Source organism: Geotrypetes seraphini, chromosome 8 (genome assembly GCF_902459505.1).
Source record: "Geotrypetes seraphini chromosome 8, aGeoSer1.1, whole genome shotgun sequence".
In the NCBI taxonomy this organism is placed as follows: Eukaryota; Metazoa; Chordata; class Amphibia; order Gymnophiona; family Dermophiidae; genus Geotrypetes; species Geotrypetes seraphini.
The window spans coordinates 9,875,754-9,895,233 of NC_047091.1; the positions used below are offsets into that span (position 1 = coordinate 9,875,754).

General features: G+C 44.2%; 1 protein-coding gene and 1 long non-coding RNA gene across 2 annotated transcripts in view; one reads left to right on the forward strand and one right to left on the reverse strand.

Annotated features, from left to right (window-relative positions):
- PTPRU (protein tyrosine phosphatase receptor type U) overlaps positions 1-19,480 on the forward strand; it is a 489,953-nt gene that overhangs the window by 390,411 nt on the left and 80,062 nt on the right. Inside the window, exons 16-17 of the mRNA XM_033956533.1 lie at positions 10,953-11,143; positions 19,262-19,334. Of these exons, the coding sequence (XP_033812424.1) occupies positions 10,953-11,143; positions 19,262-19,334 (264 nt within the window). The remainder of the gene's footprint in view (positions 1-10,952; positions 11,144-19,261; positions 19,335-19,480) is intronic.
- Positions 1-19,480, reverse strand: part of LOC117365755 — a 223,209-nt gene that overhangs the window by 33,363 nt on the left and 170,366 nt on the right. The gene's annotated exons all lie outside the window — the stretch shown is intronic.

Consider the following 19,480-nt stretch of genomic DNA (forward strand, 5'->3'; position numbering starts at 1 on the left):
GCTACACAATGCAGACTCAAATCAACAAAACTACCCAAAAAGCATTCTTCACCATGCGCAATCTACGAAAAATAAGAAAATTCTTCAACAAAGACCAATACAGGATCATAGTCCAATCCCTTGTACTAGGACTAGTGGATTACTGCAATATCCTCTACCTACCATGTCCAACAAACTTAATTAAACAACTACAGTCCGTTCAGAACACAGCTCTCAGACTAATCTATTCACTCGGAAAATTTGACCACATCACCAATGCCTACCTAGACTCACACTGGCTACCGATACGAGCCAGAATCCAATTCAAATTATACTGTCTATTATACAAAGTAACAAACGGAACTGCACCTACCTACCTAAACAATCGCCTAAATCGAAACCTTTCACCCAGAATAAGGAGAACCCAGACCCCATTCTCCTACCCACCACTTAAAGGTACTCAACGCAAAAAACTGTACGACAGCCTCCTAGCGACGAAAGCAGCGAAAGTTGACCCCTCCGTCTCCAACCTGTTGACCGCAACAACTGACTTTAAAGCATTCCGAAAAGAAATATAAACACTACTATTCAAAAAACATATTCAGTTAACCTAACCTCCTCCTCCTCCTATCCCCTCTGCAAATTTCCCGCAAACTACCCACCCCTCTGGTAACTTCTTCTCTATGTCACAAAATATAACCTGAAACCAGCTACCTTCCAATGTAATGTAACTTCCTGGAAATGTCCAGCTATCTTCCAATGTAATGTAACTTCCTGGATATGTCCAGCTATCTTCCAATGTAATGTAACTTCCTGGATATGTCCAGCTATCTTCCAATGTAATGTAACTTCCTGGATATGTCCAGCTATCTTCCAATGTAATGTAACTTCCTGGAAATGTCCAGCTATCTTCCAATGTAATGTAACTTCCTGGATATGTCCAGCTATCTTCCAATGTAATGTAACTTCCTGGATATGTCCAGCTATCTTCCAATGTAATGTAACTTCCTGGATATGTCCAGCTATCTTCCAATGTAATGTAACTTCCTGGATATGTCCAGCTATCTTCCAATGTAATGTAACTTCCTGGATATGTCCAGCTATCTTCCAATGTAATGTAACTTCCTGGATACGTCCAGCTATCTTCCAATGTAATGTAACTTCCTGGATATGTCCAGCTATCTTCCAATGTAATGTAACTTCCTGGATATGTCCAGCTATCTTCCAATGTAATGTAACTTCCTGGATACGTCCAGCTATCTACCAATGTAATGTAACTTCCTGGATACGTCCAGCTATCTTCCAATGTAATGTAACTTCCTGGATATGTCCAGCTATCTTCCAATGTAATGTAACTTCCTGGATACGTCCAGCTATCTTCCAATGTAATGTAACTTCCTGGATACGTCCAGCTATCTTCCAATGTAATGTAACTTCCTGGATATGTCCAGCTATCTTCCAATGTAATGTAACTTCCTGGAAATGTCCAGCTACCTTCCAATGTAATGTAACTTCCTGGAAATGTCCAGCTATCTTCCAATGTAATGTAACTTCCTGGAAATGTCCAGCTATCTTCCAATGTAATGTAACTTCCTGGAAATGTCCAGCTATCTTCCAATGTAATGTAACTTCCTGGAAATGTCCAGCTATCTTCCAATGTAATGTAACTTCCTGGATACGTCCAGCTATCTTCCAATGTAATGTAACTTCCTGGATACGTCCAGCTATCTTCCAATGTAATGTAACTTCCTGGATACGTCCAGCTATCTTCCAATGTAATGTAACTTCCTGGATATGTCCAGCTATCTTCCAATGTAATGTAACTTCCTGGATACGTCCAGCTATCTTCCAATGTAATGTAACTTCCTGGATACGTCCAGCTATCTTCCAATGTAATGTAACTTCCTGGATACGTCCAGCTATCTTCCAATGTAATGTAACTTCCTGGATACGTCCAGCTATCTTCCAATGTAATGTAACTTCCTGGATACGTCCAGCTATCTTCCAATGTAATGTAACTTCCTGGATATGTCCAGCTATCTTCCAATGTAATGTAACTTCCTGGATATGTCCAGCTATCTTCCAATGTAATGTAACTTCCTGGATACGTCCAGCTATCTTCCAATGTAATGTAACTTCCTGGATACGTCCAGCTATCTACCAATGTAATGTAACTTCCTGGATATGTCCAGCTATCTTCCAATGTAATGTAACTTCCTGGATACGTCCAGCTATCTTCCAATGTAATGTAACTTCCTGGATACGTCCAGCTATCTTCCAATGTAATGTAACTTCCTGGATACGTCCAGCTACCTTCCAATGTAATGTAACTTCCTGGATACGTCCAGCTATCTTCCAATGTAATGTAACTTCCTGGATATGTCCAGCTATCTTCCAATGTAATGTAACTTCCTGGAAATGTCCAGCTACCTTCCAATGTAATGTAACTTCCTGGAAATGTCCAGCTATCTTCCAATGTAATGTAACTTCCTGGAAATGTCCAGCTATCTTCCAATGTAATGTAACTTCCTGGAAATGTCCAGCTATCTTCCAATGTAATGTAACTTCCTGGAAATGTTCAGCTATCTTCCAATGTAATGTAACTTCCTGGATATGTCCAGCTATCTTCCAATGTAATGTGACTTCCTGGAAATGTCCAGCTATCTTCCAATGTAATGTAACTTCCTGGATATGTCCAGCTATCTTCCAATGTAATGTAACTTCCTGGATATGTCCAGCTATCTTCCAATGTAATGTAACTTCCTGGATACGTCCAGCTATCTTCCAATGTAATGTAACTTCCTGGATACGTCCAGCTATCTACCAATGTAATGTAACTTCCTGGATACGTCCAGCTATCTTCCAATGTAATGTAACTTCCTGGATACGTCCAGCTATCTTCCAATGTAATGTAACTTCCTGGATACGTCCAGCTATCTTCCAATGTAATGTAACTTCCTGGATACGTCCAGCTATCTTCCAATGTAATGTAACTTCCTGGATATGTCCAGCTATCTTCCAATGTAATGTAACTTCCTGGATATGTCCAGCTATCTTCCAATGTAATGTAACTTCCTGGAAATGTCCAGCTACCTTCCAATGTAATGTAACTTCCTGGAAATGTCCAGCTATCTTCCAATGTAATGTAACTTCCTGGAAATGTCCAGCTATCTTCCAATGTAATGTAACTTCCTGGAAATGTCCAGCTATCTTCCAATGTAATGTAACTTCCTGGAAATGTCCAGCTATCTTCCAATGTAATGTAACTTCCTGGAAATGTCCAGCTATCTTCCAATGTAATGTAACTTCCTGGATATGTCCAGCTATCTTCCAATGTAATGTAACTTCCTGGAAATGTCCAGCTATCTTCCAATGTAATGTAACTTCCTGGATATGTCCAGCTATCTTCCAATGTAATGTAACTTCCTGGATATGTCCAGCTATCTTCCAATGTAATGTAACTTCCTGGATATGTCCAGCTATCTTCCAATGTAATCTGCTTAGAACCGCAAGGTACAGGCGGAATAGAAGTCACTAATGTAAACTAATCTAATATACATACTTTGTTTATCAAATCGCTCTAAAGGGTCCCACACATCTACAAAAGAAGCCATATTCCCTGATCTTTCTGCTAAGTTAATGGTTACCAGACGTCCGGATTTCCCCAGACATGTGCTCCTTTTGAGGACATGTCCGGGGATCCGGACGGCTTTTCAAAACCCTGCACTTCGTCCAGGTTTTGAAAAGCTTCCAACAAATCGCCATCAGGCAGGAGGGCATCCGCACATGCGCGGTTGCCACGTGACATCATCGCACCGCAAGTGCAGACGCCTTCCTACCCAATGAGAGCAGACAGCGGGGGGCAGGGCTACGGCAGGATTGGTGGTGGGACTGGGGTGTAACAGGGATGGGATGGGTGGAACTGGGCAGGCCTGGGGGTCGGGTCTAGGGGGGGGTATGGATTTTCTGTTTGGAAAATCTGGTAACCCCTAACTAAGTTAGCTTCATAATGATAATAAAGGCACAATGTTTCCCACCAAAAATGAAAATTCAAGAGAGTGGCACACTTCCAATTTTTAACTATCAACTGTAGGGCCACTCCAGTCAATATTAGAAACGATTTATCTTTCTTAACTGTTAATGAGGTCTCAGAAACAGCGTTTGCTCCACATATCACCGTGCCGTACGAGAAGGGTATACGATTCGTAGTTTTGACAATCTGCAACCTAGAGAAGATATACTCCATGCCGCTTGCATGTTTTAGTCTGCCATTAAGGAAAGAAGTAAGGGACAGAAAACAAGAATGCAGAGGGTTGAGCATAAGGAGGAAGGTTGTAATCAAAAGAATTCAGAATGCAATGGGAGTCGAGTCACGGTAAGCCAGGCAGCGTTCAGATGAGCAATACTTTGCAACATGTGGCGTGCCCACCTCTGAATGCAATGGAACGGATGAATTGGGCATTTTTGGAGAAATGCAGCTCGTAAAAGGACGAGAGGCTGAAATCCCCGTAATGCGATTTGACAGTTTGCAGAAGTCGCAGCACCTGTCTCTGGTGAACCAGGACCACCTGGCAATGTCCGTGCCTGGCAGGCCGGCATTGCAAAGCTGCACGCACCATCGGTCTTTAATTGGCACTGGATGTCTCCACGTGAGTGGGTGGGGATTTATTTTGCAGTTCCTCGGCAGCCATTGCGTTGTCATTTTGGATGCCAGAAGCCCAAAGAGAGAGATCAGTCTGCTGCATAGCAGAGCGCAGTGCACTGGGCAGGTTTCCCGTAGTATTTATCACAGCTGGTTGTGGCTCACTTGCAAGCCTGGATGGCCGGCCATATTTAAAGACACAGGCTCCAAAGTCCATAGACCTGTTTATTTAACTTATTTTCTATACCGTCGTCCCCAAAGAGTTCAGAATGGGTTACGGGTTAAACATACATAATTTCAGTACAAGTTTACACGTTTTTATCCTAACCTGACATATACTAGGGGTGAAATATTGATATACATAATATACAGTTTACCAGTTACAATTTGCCATAGTTCTCCTTACAGTGCAAGGTTTTCGGTACAAGTTTTATCCTAACTTGACACACAGACAGTTTACAGCAAGGATGTCGGTTCATAGAGAACCCCGCGAAAGACAAAGGCGCGCACCGACAACTGAGCGCAAGATAGAGGCGCGCGCCGAAGAAAATTACAGTTTTTAGGGGCTCTGACGGGGGTTTTTGTTGGGGAGCCCCCCCAGTTTACTTAATAGAGATCGCGCCGGCGTTGTGGGGGGTTTGGGGGGTTGTAACCCTCCACATTTTACTGTAAACTTAACTTTTTCCCTAAAAAAAGGGAAAAAGTGAAGCTTTCAGTAAAATGTGGGGGGTTACAACCCCCCAAACCCCCCACAACGCGGCGCAATCTCTATTAAGTAAAGTGGGGGGGAAAGAAATGTCACGTAAGGAAAACTTGCATTGTAAAATCTTGCCCTTTAACTACGGCAAACCTAACCTGTAAACTAGGGGTGTCAAAGTCCCCCCTCAAGGGCCGCAATCCAGTTGCGTTTTCAGGATTTCCCCAATGAATATGCATGAGATCGATTTGCATGCACTGCTTTCAATGTATGCTAATAGACCTCATGCATATTAATTGGGGAAATCCTGAAAACCCGACTGGATTGCGGCCCTCAAGGAGGGACTTTGACATCCTGGTGTCAGGTCAAAAGCGCGCCGGGACAAAGGCGCGCGCAGACAATTGAGCGCAGCGCAGAGGCACACGCCGCAGAAAATTACTGTTTTTAGGGCTCCGGGGGGGGCGTGGGGGCAGTAATTTTCTGCGGCGTGTGCCTCTGCGCTGCGCTCAATTGTCTGCGCGCGCCTTTGTCCCGGCGCGCTTTTGACCTGACACCAGGATGTCAAAGTCCCTCCTTGAGGGCCGCAATCCAGTCGGGTTTTCAGGATTTCCCCAATTAATATGCATGAGGTCTATTAGCATACATTGAAAGCAGTGCATGCAAATCGATCTCATGCATATTCATTGGGGAAATCCTGAAAACGCAACTGGATTGCGGCCCTTGAGGGGGGACTTTGACACCCCTAGTTTACAGGTTAGGTTTGCCGTAGTTAAAGGGCAAGATTTTACAATGCAAGTTTTCCTTACGTGACATTTCTTTGTAGTCCCATCGGTCAAGGGCAGGGGTTTAGGCGAAGAGGTATGTTTTTATTGCTTTCTCCATGAAAGTATTTTATTCATTATTTATTTTATTTTAAAAAGCTCTTTTCCGCCCGCAACCTAGGCGGATTAAAGTAAAGCAAACGCAGAATATTTTGCACAATCTTCAGAACAAAACAAACTGCAGCAAGTAACCCCCTACCACCTCATTCTCCCTTCTAAAATTGCAAATATAAAATCTTTTCGATCGAAAAGGAATATTTCACAGCATTTTGCTCTCTAAGTAAGTTTTCAATCCTCTTTTTAAAAGATTTTAACTCCCTGCATAATCTCAAATGAGCTGGAAACTGAAATTGCTGCTGTCTGTGTCCTTTTGTAATGAGTCTCCCCAACTGGCTCAATCGGCAATCGCCTCGCTGTTTCAGATCTTAAAGAACGTGTTGGCAGAGACTTCCTCAGTGCGTGTGTTAAATAGCGAGGCGCTGTGCCATAGGTTGTTCGATGCACAATTGTCAAAACTTTATATTTAGCCCTAAACTCCATCGGTAACTAGTGCATTTGCTTTAACGCTGGCGAAATATGCTCACCTTTACGTACCCCAGAAATCAATCGTGCTGCAGTATTTTGCACACCTTGCAGAGCTTTCAATCTTTATTTTACAACTAGTATTTTAGCCCGTTACATTAACGGGTGCTAGAATATATGTCTGTCTGTCTGTCTGTTTTTATTTCCGTCTCTCTCTCTCTCTGTCCTGCTGTCTTTCTTTCTGTCTGTCTTTGTCCCTGGCCCCCTTTGTCTGTCTGTCTTTCTGTGTATCTCCCTGCCCCTGTGTCTTTCTTCTTTTCTTTCTGTCTCCCTTCCTCCCGCTGTCTGTCGTCTGTCTGTCTTTCTGTGTATCTCCCTGCCCCTGTGTCTTTCTTCTTTTCTTTCTGTCTCCCTTCCTCCCGCTGTCTGTCTGTCTGTCTTTCTATCTATCTGTCTCTCTCCCTGCCTCCTATGCAGCAGCATTTCTCTCCCACCACTTCCCTGTGCAGCAGCCAAAGCAGCATTCCCTCCCCCTCCATTTCCCTCCCCCCCACACCACTTCCCTGAATTGCATTGAATTTTGACGTCATCATCCAGACTGCCAATTTTAAAGACAATAGCAATTGTTTTCAGCCTTCCAAACAGATATTAAGCAAAACTCAGCCAGCCTTAAAGAACAGATAACCCAGAGATACCAAGTCGCACGCATTTCACTGCCCTCACAACCCAAACAGCTCTCTTCACCCGAATTCAAAGCGCGTGGATTGCTCTGCCCACGGTCTGGCATCTCTTCCTCCCATTCTCCCGAGTCTCACCGTCCGCGGCCCGACTTCTCTCCCTCATTCTCAAACGCCCCATCCCCACGTCCGACCTACAAACCTGTCTCTGAAGTTTCCAACACCACCCAAAAGTTTGCTTCTCCAACGTCCCGCTCCCTCCGCCGCAACTTCTTTCCATCTGCTGCGTCCCGCCCTGCCGGAAACAGGAAGTTGTGGTAGAGGGAGCGAAAAGTAGCCGCTGGAAAGCTATTTGCCTCAGCGGACAGCCGCAGGGAAGGCTCACCGTCCCGGTGTCAGGTCAAAAGCGCGCCGGGACAAAGGCGTGCCCAGACAATTGAGCGCAGCGCGGGGGTGCGCACCGCACAAAATTACTGTTTTTAGGGCTCCGACGGAGGGGCATGGGGGGAAACCCCCCCACTTTACTTAATATAGATCGCTCCGCGTTGTGGGGGCAGTGTGGGGGGTTTGGGGGATTGTAACCCCCCACATTTTACTGAAAACTTCACTTTTTCCCTGTTTTTAGGGAAAAAGTTAAGTTTACAGTAAAATGTGGACGGTTACAACCCCCCATAACTCCGGCGTGATCTCTATTAAGTAAACTGGGGGGGCTCCCCAACAAAAACCCCTGTCGGATCCCCTAAAAACTGTAATTTTCTTCGGCGCGCGCCTCCGTCTTGCGCTCAGTTGTCGGCGCGCGCCTTTGTCTTTCGCGGGGTTGTCTGTGAACCCACCGCCCCAGCTCCGTCCCCGTCCGCAGCCCGACCCGGGCCTCCCGCGCTTTCTCAGCGGCCCGGCTCGCTCAGTTGGTTTTTTTTACCTGGCCGCTCCTGCATTCGGCTTGTCTCTGCCGACAGCTGCCTGCCTCAAAGCCCTCCTCCCTAGCCTACCCCTAGCATGGCCACTGCGCCTTGAGATTGCCCTGGTCTCGGTGTGACCAGGAAGCCGGGGCGGGCGAGGACAGCCCCTTGCCCAGCAGCGCTGCTTCTCTCCATCCCCGCCAGTGACGTACTAAGCGCGCATGCGCACTCTCGCTGGCACAGCGCGACAGATCAGATCTCAGGGAACCACGCGGCGAGAGTGCGCATGCGCGGCTAGCATTTTATTTATTTTAGATATCTAAAAGCAATGCATTACAGAAACCCAGTTTTGTAATCACCAGACTCTGCACCGCTGTCCGAAAATCAGACATGGCCATCACAGATTTTAATCTCGACAGCGCTTGCAGCTGGAAAAAAAAAAGCCATTCTTAATCACCTGCAATATACGGACCTGCATAGTAAGTCTTGCATCCAACAATACCCCCGAAATTAGGGTTGCCAGACATCCAGATTTACCCAGACATGTTCTCTTTTCAGAGGTCACGTCCGGGCGTCCGGACGGCTTTTCAAAACCCAGCACTTTGTCCAGGGTTTTGAAAAGCAGGTCGCGTCAGGTGGAGTGTCTGCCCATGCGCGGATGCAAGGCGGCGATGTCGCGCGCACGTATGTGTGCGCGTGATGGTCACCGCATCGTGTCCGCGCATGCGCACACGCTCAACCGACCAACAAGAACAGGATGGGGCGTGGGTGGAACTGGGCGTGCCTGGGGGGTCGGGTCTATGGGTCTGGATTTTACGAAGGCGCGCTAAGAATTTTAGCGCGGATTTAGCACGCGCTGAATCACGTGTGCTAACCACTAATGTGTCCATAGGATAACATGCATGCATTAGCATTTAGCGTGTGTTTAGCGATAACTATGCGGTTTCCATATCACATGCATAAAATCTTGTTTCCCTGCGATTACCACATATAGCATAGACATGTCTAAACAACATCATTAATCGTCCCAAATTCCTTCCCCCCCCCCCCCCCCCAAAGAAGGAGCAAGGTAGGCCCAGGACCGCCACTCCTGATGCTGCCCTTCCTCCCAGGCCCACCTTAAAAAATCTTTGATGATCCTGTGGTAAATGGGCAAGAGCAGGGGTAGGGAACTCCGGTCCTCGAGAGCCGTATTCCAGTCGGGTTTTCAGGATTTCCCCAATGAATATGCATGAGATCTATTTGCAGGCAACTGCTTTCAATGCATATTCATTGGGGAAATCCTGAAAACCCGACTGGAATACGGCTCTCGAGGACCGGAGTTCCCTACCCCTGGGCAAGAGTATTGCCCATGATGAAGGCTGCTTCAAAATGGCTGCCATGACCTCTAGCTGCAGCCTCTTGAGGTGCTGTGAGGCTTCTGTTTGAGGTCGCGGCAGCCATTTTGAAGTGCTCCAACATAGGCAGGAGTAAGTGGGTTTTGAGGGATTCATCAATGTAGGCCTGGGGGGGGAGCGCAGTTGCTGGGCCTACTTTGCTCTAACTTTGGTGGGGGTCAGGATGAGAGGTGGCTAGAACCACGACTGAGAAGGTAACCATGTATTGGCTGATATTCAGACCGGTGTCTCCATCTAAAGTTAGGACTAGCCTTTTTCTGTCCTAACTTTATGCAGTTCTGCTAATTCACTTGGTAGCCATTCCACCCCTTGCCCTCCCCTAACCTCACCGGTTAAATATTGGCCTTTAAGAGGCAAAATTCAGCGACACTATCTGGTAAATTGCTGCCACTTAGCTTCGGACAAGTGATTTAAAAAGCCAGGAGCCTCTCTCAACTGTTTAAATTGCTTTGAATATCTACCCCCTTGTCTTTAATTCTTCCTAAACAATTTAATTCTGCTCTGATATCCTTTGGTAATGTCACTGAAAATGGTCCTCTTTCTGATTTCTGTACGCAAGTTGCACCTGGGGGGGGGGGGGTGGTTTCTCACAGGAAGATCAACTGTCATCCACCGACCTGCTGACACTGAGTTTAAGTAGGATGGGAGCTGGCCACAGGGTTTGAGACATCAGGGGTAATTGTCAGTGGTACTTTCTGTTTATGGACCCATAAAATGAAGTTAATGGCCTAATGCTATTATGTTTTGGATTTATTTGGATTTATTAACTGTCTTTATGAAGAGATTCTCCCAAGGCGGTGTACAGCAAGTACAATTCAACATAAGACTTACAGTTTTGTTAACAGCGTATCAGTATTAAAAAGACCCGATATAAACAATACTTGGATTTATGGCTTGGAGGAAGCCATGCTGTAATTCCTAATTACCAAGTGGTGTTTTAACGTTGTCCTTCCTGCTTTCTAAGCATTGTACCCATTACTACATTTCAGGTTTTGGGGTGGATACAAAAATGCAGCATTGCTAAACATGACATTAAAACCAGTGATTCCAGAAAAAGGAGGATGGATTGAAATATCCGGGTTTTACTTCCATTGCTTTCAAGGGAAGAAAAGCCCAGATGTCTCAGTCAATCCTCTTTACTTCCATTGGAAGTAAAACCTGGATGTCAAAATCCGTCCTCCGTTTTTTTTTTTCTGGAGCCATATGGTAGCCCTATTTCAGGGGATTGTTGAAATGATCAGACAGAGATGACTGCGGCAGCAGGAGGTATCTCTCTGGATTTTTACCGGGTCTGCACTGTCTCCCTTTTTTTCCTCAGGGGACCTACGCAGCAGCATGGTGAATGAATCGAGTAGTTTACTAGGCGGGTCTCCCCGCCGCCAGTGTGGCCGAAAAGGGTCTCCGTATCATACAGGGCAGCTGCACCCCGCTGTGCGAGTGGCCGATCTTCTTCAGCACATCAACCAGATGAAGACCGCGGAGGGCTACGGATTCAAACAGGAGTACGAGGTGAGGGCTCGGAGGGTTGCGGGAAGGGTAAGGGACTTCATCATACTAAGTCACAAGCTATGCCAAGAAGGACAGGCATGAACCTCGGGATTCTATAGCAATTGCCCAATGTTGGGCCCACAATTATTTAGGCCCCTTTCTATCAAGTCGCTTTAGAATTTTTATCGCCGGCCGCTACAGTAAAAGCTCAGAAACTCATAGTAATTCTATGAGTAAAAGCTCAGAAACTCATAGTAATTCTATGAGTAAAAGCTCAGAAACTCATAGTAATTCTATGAGTAAAAGCTCAGAAACTCATAGTAATTCTATGAGTAAAAGCTCAGAAACTCAGTAATTCTATGAGTAAAAGCTCAGAAACTCATAGTAATTCTATGAGTAAAAGCTCAGAAACTCATAGTAATTCTATGAGTAAAAGCTCAGAAACTCATAGTAATTCTATGAGTAAAAGCTCAGAAACTCATAGTAATTCTATGAGTAAAAGCTCAGAAGCTCATAGTAATTCTATGAGTTTTGAAGCTTTGGGCGCAGCGGCTGGCGATCAAAAGACCCTAACACGTCTAGATAAAAGGGCGCTTTAATGAGGCGCCAACAATCAAAACTTGTTGCACACAGGCAACGGTTTGGAGCTGCGCATGCACCTCCCTAGGCTCTAGTTTATAACATCAAATTTCAAGTTTAATTTAAAAGTTATATAGTATACATGTTTTTGTATGTGTCTACTAACCCAGCCCGGTTCTGTTGAGTATTTTAATTCTAACTTGTTTTGTTTCTTTTTTAAGAAAACATTTTATTTCTGTACACCGCCTAGAAATTTGATAAAGCGGTATAAAAATTTTTTTAATAGTAACATAGTAGATGACGGCAGATAAAGACCCGAATGGTCTATCCAGTCTGCCCAACCTGATTCAATTTAAATTTTTATTTTTCTTCTTAGCTCTTTCTGGGCGAGAATCCAAAGCTTTACCCGGTACTGTGCTTGGGTTCCAACTGCCGAAATCTCTGTTAAGACTTACTCCAGCCCATCTACACCCTCCCAGCCATTGAATCCCTCCCCTGCCCATCCTCCTCCAAACGGCCATACACAGACACAGACCGTACAAGTCTGCCCAGTAACTGGCCTAGTTCAAATCAAGTTTAATAAACTTGAAACTTGATTTACATGAATAACTATGGGAATGTAAGAGACAGACATAAACCAGCTTGGGAAAAAGGGTAGAACTGCAATTTAATTAAAAAAGAGGAACAAATAAGGGGAAAAAAAACATTTAGGGGAGCGATAAGAGCTGCCTAAATTTCATAGTGCGCACGTTCAGAGGGGTGTGGCCATGGGAAGGGCATGGGCCTATCAGAGGGCATTCCCAGAAGTCAGGCATGATGATGTCATAGAACACTATCAATTCTAATCCATTTGTGAGTCGCACAAACCTATACAAGCTCAAGGCGACAGATCGAAGAGGAAGAGGAAAAAGGAGTAGGGAAGGGGGCTCGGAGAAGCAAGGGGAGGGGCCTAGGAGGAGGGGGTGATATACAGAAGCCGAAACAGTTAGTTGTCCACTGCCCATAAATTGAGCGCCAGCATTTACATCAGCTTTGGCGGGTGTAATTCTGGCATCCAAAGTTGAGCGTGAGAATCGGCACTATGGGCCTGGCGCCTAAATTAGTACTTAGAAACATAGAGTATGACGGCAGAAAATTGCTGTCGGCCCAACAAGTCTGCCCACTCAAAGAACCCTCCCCCTAAGCAGTTCCCCGGAGCGAACCCACATGTTTATCCCATCGTCCCTTGAAGTTGAGCACGTTACTGGCCTCAACTACCTGACGTGGAAGACCATTCCAGCGATCAACCACCCTTTCGGTGAGGAAGTATTTCCTGATGTCACCATGAAGTCTCCCACCCTTGAGTTTGAGCGAATGCCCTCTTGTTGCTGTGAGACCCGTAGGGAAAAAATATATCTTCTTCCACTTCAGTACAGCCTGTAAGATATTTGAATGTCTCTGTCATGTCTCCCCTCTCTCTGCGTTCTTTGAGAGAATATAACTGCAGCCTGCTTAGACATTCTTTATGTGGGAGATCCTTGAGTCCTGAGACCATCTTAGTGGCCATTCGCTGAACTGATTCCATTCTCTTCACATCCTTTTGATAATGTGGCCTCCAAAACTGAACACAGTACTCCAGATGAGGTCTCACCATGGGCCTGTACAACGGCATTATAACTTCAGGCTTTCGGCTGACAAAACTTCTTCGGATGCAACTCAGCATTTGTCTAGCCTTGGCTGAAGCTCTCTCCACTTGATTGGCAGTTTTCATATCTTCACTAATGATTACACCCAGGTCCCGTTCTGCGACAGTTCTTGTTAAGTTTTCACCATTCAGGGTGTATGTTCTGCAGGGGTTACAGCTACCAAGGTGCATAACCTTACACTTTTTGGTATTAAAACTCAGTTGCCAAGTATTAGACAATTGTTCCAGTAAAAGTAGATCCTGCCTCATAGTATCAGGCACGGTTGCGCTGTCCACAACGTTGCATAGTTTAGCGTCATCGGCAAATAATGTAATTTTACCTCAAAGTCACTGAGGCAGGTCTAGTACAAAGATATTAAATAGTATCGGACCCAAGACTGAGCCCTGCGGCACTCCACTGGTCACTTCCGACGTTTCTGAGGGAGTACCATTTACCACCACCCTCTGAAGTCTACCACCGAGCCAGTCTTTAACCCATGCAGTCAATGTTTCTCCTAGTCCCATCGTATTCATCTTGTTTAATAACCTACGATGTGGGACACTATCAAAAGCCTTACTGAAGTTCAAATACACAATATCCAGGGACTCTCCCCTATCCAGATGTTTCGTTACCCAGTCAAAGAAGCTTATCAGATTGGATTGACAAGACCTTCCCTTCGTAAATCCATGCTGGTGGGTATCCCTCAGTCATCCAGAATCGTATCCAAGCTGTTTTTAATCAATGTTTCCATAAGTTTACACACTATTGATGTGAGACTCACTGGTCTGTAATTTTCAGCCTCTGACCTGCATCCCTTTTTGTGGAGTGGAATGACGTTAGCAGTTTTCCAGTCCAAGGGGACTTTTCCCTTGCTTAGAGAAAGATTGAAAAGCGCAGCTAACGGCTCTGCCAGGACATCTCTCAATTCCCGAAGTACTCTGGTGTGTAGATTATCCGGTCCCATGGCTTTGTTCACTTTTAGCCTCGATAGCTCGTGGTAGACGTTGCTCGCAGTAAATTCAAAATCCTGGAATGGGTCCTCCGAGCAGCCCCTTGTCTGTAGCTGCAGTCAGGATCCTGGTGCCTCACAGGTAAAGACTGAGCAGAAGTAGCTATTGAGTAGTTCGGCTTTATCTGAGTCTGAGTCTACAAAGTTACCGTCAGGTTTCCTTAGGCGTACAATCCCGTCTGTGTTCTTTTTTCTGTCGCTAACATACCTGAAAAAGGATTTATCCCCTTTTTTTAACATGCCTAGCTATATTTTCTTCCATCCAGAGTTTGGCATCCCTGACTGCTGTTTTAACAGTTCTAGATTTCACCAGATAAGTTTCTTTAGCTTCCGGTCGTTGTGATTGCTTGTAGGATACAGATGCTCTTTTCTTTTGCTTTACTAGTTCCGAGATCTCCTCGGAGAACCACTGGGGTCTATTATTTCTCCGTCATTTACTCACGGTTTTTATGTAGAGTTTGGTTGCTTCCTGCAGGGTAGATTTCAGAGCCGACCACAGTACCTCCACACTGTCCGTCTGTCCTGGTTTTGCAGCGCCTCATAGACAAAATCTCCCATGCTCTGGAAGTTAGCTCCCTTAAAGTTAAGGACTATTGTCGATGCATTTGACCTAGTGAATCCCTTCCTGAGGTGAAACCACACCATGTTGTGGTCACTGGAGGCCAAAGCATCTCCTACCGAAACCTCTGTGACACTGTCTCCATTGGTGAGTAACAGGTCCAGAATCGCCCGATCCCTGGTGGGCTCCAATACCATCTGTTTGAGGCGTGCTCCCCATATAGAGGCTAGTAGCCTCCTGCTGCCGCTGGCCGTAGCGGAAAGTTTGTTCCAGTCTACGTCAGGCATATTGAAGTCCCCCAACAGCACAGTATCTCCACGCAGAGTGATGGTCTCGATGTCTTCGATTAATTCTTTGTCTATGTTGTCCTGTTGTCTTGGAGGTCTGTATACAGGCCTTAATTAGTAGACGCCTAAATGACGCCTAAGCCCTTCTTTATTGTGAACCGCCTCGAACTACTACGGCTTTGCCGGTATATAAGAAATAATAATAATAAATTAGTAGATGCCTAAATGGTGCCTAAATTAGTAGACTCCTAAATGGCTTCTACATTAGTAGACGCCTAGGGAAATAGCGCCTTCTATATGTCAATCAAATTTAGATATAAATCAAACACTTCCCACTTTTATGAAAAAGTGCATAGTGTACTCTACATCCAGGAGGAGGCCTCAGTAATGGAGCCTACGCTTAGTCGTATTCAATGACTGAGGTGTTCAGCGTAGTTGTTTAGCTCCCTTTCTCCAATCATTAGCCATACTCCAGTATCTCTTATTCTAAACAACTTAATACAGCCCGTTTTATTTATATAAAAATCTCTAATAACTTATTCTAGTTTTTTTTATAAAAATTCCATATTACCATATCTTTCTATAATTCTATGAAACATTTATCATAATATTATTTCAACTGATTCCACAGGTCAATTTTTACTTGCTTACAGCTTTTATATGTGATTATTCACTTATTTGCACTCGTTCATGTTCGTGAGACTATACTGAAAAAACTGTTTTCATTTATGATTATTTCATTTATATTCAGCGAGTTGCACTTATATGCTACTAGAAGATTACTTAATATTATGATAAATGTTTCATAGAATTATAGAAAGATATGGCAATATGGAATTTTTATAAAAAAACTAGAATAAGTTATTAGAGATTTTTATATAAATAAAACGGGCTGTATTAAGTTGTTTAGAATAAGAGATACCGGAGTATGGCCAATGATTGGAAAAAAGGAGCTAAACAACTACGCTGAACACCTCAGTCATTGAATACGACTACGCGTAGGCTCCATTACTGAGGCCTCCTCCTGGATGTAGAGTACACTATGCACTTTTTCATAAAAGTGGGAAGTGTTTGATTTATACTATTTAGTTGAATTTTTCCCATTGGGACCTTTAATTTAGTGTGTTAATCAAATTTAGATGCCATTTGTAGAATTGCGCCCTGGCGCCTAAATCGAGTTAAGTGCCTGTAGGCATCTACAACTTAAGCGCCAATATATAAAGCCAGTGCACCTTAACACTTTCTGATGTGGGTTATAAGAGTATATTTGACTTGATGTGGATGTCCCTGACCTGTCACTCTGGAGGACTTGTCTGATCACGCTTCTGATGTGGGAGCGTAGCGACATGGAGGACTTCTCCTCGATTCGGGGATGGTTCTTTCAACGATTGTGGGAGCCTTTTTGGACTACCATGACTCCTTTGGCACGGAGTCGTCTTTTGAATTCCCAATTCTTTTTGATTTTTTCTGATGTTTGTATTTAATTCTTCTTCTGTTGATTTATTTGTTGTATGGAGACATCCTGGGTAGGGCGGGGGAGGGGGGGTTGTTCTTGTTGGTATGTTCTGTTTTGATCAAAATTTGAGCTTACCTATAACTATGAGGATTTTCCGTACTTTTGCTGTATTGAGTTCAATAAAAAATCATTTGAACATTAGAATATATTAATGAAGAAGCGTTCTCCGGAAAAGGCTTTTTGGGCCTGATTCTATAAATGGCGCCTCAATTGGTAGATGTCAATCAAATATAGGCTATCAAAAACCCAAAAATATTAATGATACTTAAGAAACACAAATATAGAATTTGGAAAGGAGCACTCATTGAACGTTACTTTATAAAGTACAATATATATAATGTTAAAATGTGAATCCTCAGTGTGAGGTCTTATGCGAGATGGAGAAAGCACTCAAAGGGGAACAACTCCTAATGTAATAAGCTGCCCTGATTCTATCCAATGAAGGAAACCTTTCCACGAGGTTGACTACACACCATCTTCGGAATTCACAACGTGTATCCAAATGATACTCGAGGCCCCCACTTACCTTGCCTTCAGAAAACTACTCAAAACTTACCTATTCAGCAAACACAACCCTTAATTATCCCCTCACCCCACATAACACCTCGCCCACCCCTGCTCCTCTCCTCCTTCACTAGACCTTCCCTTTTTCCTACTCTCTACATCCTTTGTCTAGTTCGATCAAAGCTGCAATTTCTGATAAATCGTTGTAAATCTACCCTTCATTGCAGACTGTTGTAAATTGTTGTAATTCATTGTAAATCTGCTTGTCAATGCAGGTCATTTGCTAATTGATGTAAACCGCCTAGAACTCGCTGGGTATGGCGGTATATAAGAATAAAGTTATTATTATTATTATTATTATAAAATGTGTGAGGTGACTCAAACTCAAATCTAAATTCAAATGAGAATGTCCAAGTTCAACAAGTGCAACCCCGCCCCAAAAGTTAATCCACCGAAAAACTAGAAAACTCAAAAAGAGAGAGCGAGATTTAGCTTTGTGAGAGTTAACGTCAGTCATTAATCCAGGAAAAGACGGCGTTCTGTGGCATCTCTTGCACTTCTCTCGAGAAATACAGTGATTATCCGGTTCAACCAGCCTTGGTTTCAGGGCCCTCAGCCCCTTCCTCAGGAACCTTTGCAAATTGCATAAATCAACTGACTCTGAGACGTTAATGACGGCACTCCAACCGGCACCTAACTCATACCATGTCTATACTCCGCCCCTAACCATGCCTACTTTTCGGGTAGGCGCCACTCTGAATTCCACAAGTAACCTAAATTGTTTTTAAATGAGCATTTAATGACATTTTCAATAATCACACCAATTAAGCAAATTTTAAAAAAAATTACTCTGCACGGAATTCAGCAAGTGTGCTTCAGATTTCAGGTGTGCTGCGGTACACTAGGGAAGAGGAGAGATGCCGCAGCCAGCTGACTGTCTACACGACGTGCCTCTCGCGAAGAGAGGCATATCCTGTAAGCGATCTCCCGATGCTGGCACCTCTTCTCTCTGCTGGCCCTTCTCTCCAGCTCTTCTCTCTTCTTCCGCCGGCTCTTCTCACCTTCTCTCCGCCGGCCCTTCTCTCCTCTCGGCGCAAGGCCCGTTTGAAGGGCCTTTGCGCATATGCTGATGTCGGCACGCTGACGCCAGCGCACTTCCGGGTGTCTCGAGCCGGAGACACTAGGTTTAATGTGCCCCGGCTTGAAAAAGTTTGCGAGACACTGGTTTTATAGGATCAAGCTCTTTCTGTCCAAGCCTCCCTCTTGCGGTGAGCTGTTCTTGTAGATTTAAGGAGAAGAATGGACTAGAGAACATTATTAGGCGGGTAATGAAAACTCACCTCTTTATTTCTGTTTATAAGGGAGGTTAGGAGGATTGAGAGCAGTACGTATCAGTTACTTAAGGAGGTGGAAGTTGTGATTTATCTTTCTGTACATGGGGGAGGCTGTCTCCTTGTTTTTGCAGTTGTTAAATTTGTTTCATGAAGGAGATTTGAAAAACAGACTTTCCTGTCTCTCACTATGTAGCTTTCTTAACCCTTTCAGGACCATAAGGATCGTAGGCCAATTTTTGTGGTTTTGACGACATTTTTATGGTAAAAAGGGCTTGCAGATGCCAAAAAATTGATTTTTTTTTGTGAAATATCATTATTTTTATTTAAAAAATCAAACTTCTGGCTTATGGACAGTGTGGCAAGTGAATCTTCTCGTCAATCTGGCAACAACGCTAATGAATGAATGTCGGAACCAGTTTGTTTACATAAAGGCAGTATCATATGGAATCCGTACATATCAAATTTAGAACTGTAGACTATCCCAATCAAAATTGATAGCATTTTAAAGTTATGGGACAAATAGGTCCCTTGGTCCTGAAAGGGTTAAGTCGCTTTCAAATATTATCATATCTTTAATCTCCTGACCTGGGGCTGTTGCGGCCCTGGTGGACTCTGGTTCGTTATCTTTTGATAGCTAGCGTTGCTATTTTGGCCCTGCATTACCCGTCGCTCCTTCTTCTGTTGTAGAGCTTCTTTGAAGGATGGGATGTTTCCAAGAAAAAGGAAAAAAGCAAAGGGAGACCAGAACATCCACAGAACTGTAAGTGACTGGCACAGGAGGGGAGGGAAGGGATTTCAAATTTAAATCAGGTCTCTTTTCAGTAGTAGCTTAAGGCAAACTACATATTACTACATATACTGCATATTATTTAAAACCCTACACGGAGACAGCCCATCATACTTGAA